This window comes from Adiantum capillus-veneris, chromosome 11 (genome assembly GCF_014529385.1).
Source record: "Adiantum capillus-veneris isolate H3 chromosome 11, ASM1452938v2, whole genome shotgun sequence".
Lineage (NCBI taxonomy): Eukaryota > Viridiplantae > Streptophyta > Polypodiopsida > Polypodiales > Pteridaceae > Adiantum > Adiantum capillus-veneris.
In genome coordinates, this window is record NC_140941.1 from 20,588,972 (window position 1) to 20,594,845 (window position 5,874).

The following is a 5,874-nucleotide window of genomic DNA, read 5'->3' on the forward strand; positions in this document are numbered from 1 at the left end:
GAAGATAGACAGAAAATGTGTGAGACAGGTCCATGGATTTGTCAACAGTTTTGGCGCCAGAGATGTCCCCTCAGTAAAAGCTCATCTTACACAAGCATGTGGTTTTTGTGGAAGCCTAGACAGTGCAAATACCGTGTTCCATGCCATTTCAAAGAAAAGTGTTGATACCTGGAATGTCAATTTTGCTGCTTATGCCAGCCATGGAGATGGTAAGAGTGCTTTAAGATTATTTATGAAAATGCAAGGTGAGGGCTTAGAGCCAAGCACATTTGCATCGATGTGTGTTATAAAGTTGTGTACGAGCACAGGGGTTCTAGGAGCATTTGAGGCCACTGATATTATGACACGGTATGGAATTCCGGTCTCAAAGAACATTATAAACTGTCTTTTGCAGGGATGCTTGAAGAACCGCGACTTGGATGCTGCAAGACATGTACGTTCTCTTATGGTTCAAGCTAAACTCGACTCGAATGCTTTCTTAGGTGACCATCTAATTCGCCTCTTCACAGAATGTGGCAGTCTTGGCGAAGCAGATCAAGTGTTTAGAAGGATAACAAAACCAAGCATATATACATGGACTGCCATCATCTCGGGTCATGTCAAGCTCGGGGAACCTGAGAGCGCTCTTCATCTTTACTATACAATGCTTCAGCAAGGAATTGCAGCGAACAACATTGTGCTGTTGTCTATGCTGAAGGTGTGTGAAAGCCTAGGCATGCTAGAAATGGGCAGGCTTATGCATAGTCAGATTGTTGAATTAGAGTTAGAATGCAATGTTCTTGTTGGGAATACTCTGGTTTTTATGTATGCAAAATGTGGGAGTTTAGAGGAAGGACGGAAGCTCTTCGACAAACTGCCACATAGGGATCTGGTCTCTTGGGGTGCAATGATCACAGGCTATGCCAAGTGTGAGCGTGCTCTACCTGCTCTTGAATTATATGGGAAGCTAAAGCAGGAAGGTGTTGTCCCAAGCAAAGTGATATTTTTGTGCACCTTAAAAGCGTGCACCAGCATCGGATCTCTCACCAAGGGGCGGCATGTGCACAACCATGTTGTCATTAGCGGGTATGTAGCAGATGTAAATATTGGCAGCACGCTTGTAGATATGTATGCAAAGTGTGGAAGCCTAGAAGAAGCTTGTAAAATCTTCAAAGACTTGCCAGAGCGAACTATTGTATCATGGGGTGCAATGATTGGGGGTTTTGCATATCATGGTCATAGTGTCCCGGCTCTCTTCTTGTATGATAAAATGCGAGAGCAAGGTATTGCTTGCAACCGAGTGGTATTTCTTTCTGTAATGAAAACATGTGCCAGTATAGGGGCCTCTAAATATAGCAGACTAATACATGATCATGTAGTTAGGAGTGGCATTGCACTGGATGTGGTTGTTGGGAGTACGCTTGTGGACATGTATGCCAAGTGCGAGAGGCCAGAGGCAGCACAGAAGGTGTTTCATTGTTTACCAGAAAAGAACTTGGTATCTTGGAGTGCAATGATCGGAGCGTACACTCGCGCAGGCAAGCATGTGCAGGCAAAGTTGTGCCTTGAGAAAATGCAGCAGCAAGGGCTTAAGCCTGATGGCATTGTGTTAAGCTCTGTTTTGACAGCATATAGTCATGCGGGCCTTCTAGAGCAAGGGCACACGTTCTTCATGTCTTTAAGGGAGAGGTACAACTTTCCACCTGGTCTGAGCCACTTTAACTGTATGGTAGACCTTCTTTGCCGTTCCGGGTGTTTGGATGAGGCGGAGGATGTGATTGCAAGTATGCCTGTTTCGCCGGACATGGTTGGTTGGAAAGCTTTAATAACGGGTTGCAGAGCGCATGGCAATGCTCAGCTTGGAAGACGGTGCTTTGATGAGCTGGTGGAAATCGATCCTAATGATGCTGCTGGATACATGCTTCTGTCTAGCATTTGCGCAGGTTCTTTTGCACTGGATGAAATTAGACAACTTCAGATCATGCGAAAGTTTGTGTCAGCTATAAAAAAGCCTGGGACAGCATGGATTGAAGTGGACAATCAGTTGCATGAGTTTCTTGTTGGGATGCTCAGTGGTTCCTTGGTTCAGACCAAACTTCAGCAAGTTAATAGGTGCCTTAGGAGAAAGGGCTTTGTCCCAGAATTTAGTGTAGTGCCGGAGAGTCTGTCCTTTCCAGAAGAGAAGGTTATTAACTTCTCTATCAAGCCTTCTGAAACGTTTATTGAGAAACTTAGAATTCTGGATTAGCACTCAGTTTTGTACCAAAATAGGATGCTAATGTGTCTTTTTTTCTTGGATTCAAATAAAATTAAAACGTCAGGTGCATCTATAAAAGAAAAACCTTTTTTGAGTACCTTTGATGCACTGATGTTTGTAACTGTAAAAATAATTTTTTCTTATCAGAATTTTGAGCTTACCATGCTATAGATTTGCACCCATAAAGAATGCTTTCACTAAACTGAATGTGATACTTTTGGAGAATAGCTACCTAAGCTTAGGAAAAATTACTCAGGCTCAGGCAAAAAATGCACACTAGTTATTTGCTACAATTTTTACAAGTTTTACCTTAATAGAAAATTGCTTCAAATTTTTGGTCTTTATCTATGTTTAGTTGCATGCTTACGATATACAAGACTCTTGTATATGGCTATATAAGCCTCTCTTTCTTGCACATCAACTAGTCTTGTGTTAGTGTTTTTTCATTGCTTTGAATTTAATCTCTCTCTAATCGAGTCTATAAATTTAACATGGTATTAGAGCCCTTGGTGTATTAGAGAGTCAATTTTATTTCTAATCCCTAATTATCTTAGTTTCACACATTATTTTGAGATTTTACGATAATACTTTAATTATTCACATAAGAAACTCTGTCATGGCTATCTATCATTTAATAAATCCTCCATAGCCACCATGATACACTTGGTTTCCTTTGCTTTTGAACTCACACACGATCCTCATTTGGCATCTTGATTGGAAGCTTACTGCTTGTTCTCTCCATGGCCACTTTCAAGCCTTCAATTGTTATCTTTAAAGGTGGATGAGGATATCATTATTGCTGTATCACCTAAATCTCTTCCTCTGAGCTATTATAACATGGTTACAACCCTAGCCAATATGTCTATCTTTAAGTTGGTTGATGTACACGCATCTTTGTTGGAAGAAGAAAATAATATGAATGCCCATCTCTAAGTTGGTTGATGTATAGGTATCTGTCAAGACACCGGCAAGGCCGGACTAGACAAGGGCAAGGCCGGGCTATGCAGTGTGGAAAGGGAGTCCAACTAGGGCAAAGGGCCAAGGGCCATGCTATATAGTGGGTGGTTGGGTGGTGGATTCCTAGGTTCTAGTTCCCCTTGTCTAACATTGGTATCAGAGCTCAGGGGAGAGAGTTATGGAGGAAGGGGGCCTTGTGCATCTCTCTCTCTTTCTCTCTCGGTCGTTCATGAAGAATCATGGAGAAGATTTCTCTCTCTCTCTCTCTCTCTCTCTCTCTCTCTCTCTCTCTCTCTCTCTCAATTGAAGAGGAAAGCAAGCTATGGAGGGTGTGGCTCCCACGTGGAGCTCTTGGCTACATGCAAACCGGGGTCTGGGTTCACGGCGTGTGCATAAACCCTTGACAGGTGGGGACGACAACGACGGGATCCGCATGCAACAGCCCTAGCAAAGGGGGAAGGTGGCGGTTTGACCTGCTCGAAAACAGGCGGAGGGGTGCTGGACGGGGTCGCTTTGACCTGCTCAACAACTCACGACACAGGCGTCAAAGCGGGGGAGCTTCAATTCCGACGCTCTCTCTTATCGACGGTTCTGCGCTGCTTGGTTTCGACGCCATAGCTCCAAAGAGCTTATTTTCAGAAACTTTAGGGTTTTTTTTTAAAGCCAAGGGAGGGTGCCCACGGGCTAACCCCCCCCTTTTCACCTCTTCCATAGCTCGCAGTGCACGGCACCATACCAAGCCACCGTATGGGGGGTGAGCAAACGAGGGAGCAATTTCTCGAATGCAAGGCAGTAAAACACTGACGCCTTTCCCACAACACTCCGCAAGAGGCAAGAAACATGCAAGGCATGCAAAGTACATCGATCATGAAAGCGACCAGCTTGTCATAGGATTGGAAGATTTGTCCAAATGACATTGCATAATTTTGACATGCAAGGAAGGTACGCATCTCAATAAGGTTTATAATTTTTGTATTTGACTAAAGTTTTCAGGCAAAACATGCACGAATGGTTAACAAATGGTACTTAGGGCTGCCTTTCGTACAGATTCCCCATCTTTCTGTTTGAATTTATGGATTTGTGAGACGGTATTATGAGCTATCCCCCTTTGTGAGAATTCCTCGACAAATTCGTCAAACACTTCCTCCATAGACTCAGAGTCTCTACGCTCTACAGAGTTAAACCAAGTGACAGCATCATCCTCTAGGGTTAGTCCAAACCCTGCAAAGTGGGTAGGAAAGTCTAACACCTCTTCGGATCTAATTACACGCACAAAGGCTGCTACATGATCTCTTGGGTCTCTTCTTCCTGTGTCATAAAATCTAATATCTAACCAACCCAAATGATTCTCTCATTTTAAATTGATCACTTAATGTGGGAGGATAAACGGGAACAAGTGTTAAGATATAGATATGTGCTTATAGATCTATCTCAACACGGGGCCAATGGTAAAGGGGCCCAAATGAAAGATGGTCTATCAAAGAGCATGGTTGCGAGGTTGCTACCAATTGGTACTGTTATCCAATTGCATTCAGGAAAGTACAGGCCATGCCTACAATGGGTATGGTACAGATGTCGGCATGGCCGACTAATTTTTTTCATTTATGCTATCTTGGTTCCCTTAAGGTAAATGTTTATATGCCTTGGGTACGGCATTTTGCTCGACAAAGCCACAAATTGGTGGGAATTACTTTCGGTATACCATCGTCATAAGCTGCACGATGGTGCTTCCATCATGTTTTCACAACAGAACAAGGCTCCCACAAGGCAAAGTTACCTAGCAAGGCCGGGCTAGGCAGTGTGGAAAGGAAGTCCAACTAGGGCAACAGGCCAGGGGCCATGCTATATAGTGGGTGGTTGGGTGGTTGGTTACTTTCATGGAAAGTGAAAAGAGGTACTCATTAGGGTACATCTTTGTGTGATAACTCGTTTTGAATAATCATGTGTGTTCTAAATGGAGTCTACACACTATGATAGGATAGGAATCGGTAACACAAGCTAGTTGCTAATGGACAACAATGTGAAAAATTAAGATGTTACTCTTGGTTTCATTGAACTCCTCCGGAACCGTGTTTCGATCAACCAAACAGCTGGATCCATGAAGGATGCCACTTGGGAAAACATTAGTGTTCTTAAGAAGAAGTTTCCCACTTTTATTTTCGAGGACGAAAACTCTTCTTAAGGGGGGAGTAATGTCAAGACACCGGCAAGGCCAGACTAGACAAGGGCAAGGCCGGCGGGCTAGGAAGTGTGGAAAGGGAGTCCAACTAGAGCAAAGGGCCAAGGGCCATGCTATATAGTGGATGGTTGGGTGATGGACTCCTAGGTTCTAGTTCCCCTTGTCTAATAGTATCTCTCTTGGAAGAAGAAAAAAATATGAATGGAAAGTCCGAAGCCATATAGATGGTAAAGTGTAATTTAGCAAAAATAACAAGCAAAAAAGCACACCAGTGTGTGACTTTTGTCAATAGACAAGACATACAGAAAGAGACTACTATACCAAACAAAAAATGAAGAAGGAATATTTGTCTATGAAGATTGAAAAAGATGGAGAAGATGAGTGGCATCAAATTGAAGAGATGGTAGACAAGGGCAACCCCAAATCCCTTCTTCTAAATCAAAGTCAAAGATTATAAACTAGGTGCATTGCATTCTTAAATTCCAAGGTTTTTCTTCAAAAA

General features: G+C 43.1%; 1 protein-coding gene across 3 annotated transcripts; it reads left to right on the forward strand.

The window, feature by feature from the left end:
- On the forward strand, positions 1–2,333 carry LOC147446966 (pentatricopeptide repeat-containing protein At1g08070, chloroplastic-like). 3 transcript variants are annotated; one of them, XM_086522881.1, is made up of 3 exons: positions 72–209; positions 395–433; positions 520–2,333. In XM_086522881.1, the coding sequence occupies exons 2-3, from the start codon at positions 420–422 to the stop codon at positions 2,225–2,227; spliced, it is 1,722 nt and encodes a 573-aa protein (XP_086379007.1). In that variant the 5' UTR covers positions 72–209; positions 395–419; the 3' UTR covers positions 2,228–2,333. The 3 variants fall into 3 exon arrangements, with proteins under 3 accessions (XP_086379006.1, XP_086379007.1, XP_086379008.1); XM_086522882.1 differs by having other exon boundaries at positions 111–209; positions 510–2,333; XM_086522880.1 differs by having other exon boundaries at positions 1–209; positions 395–2,333.
- The last annotated feature ends 3,541 nt before the right edge of the window (positions 2,334–5,874 follow it).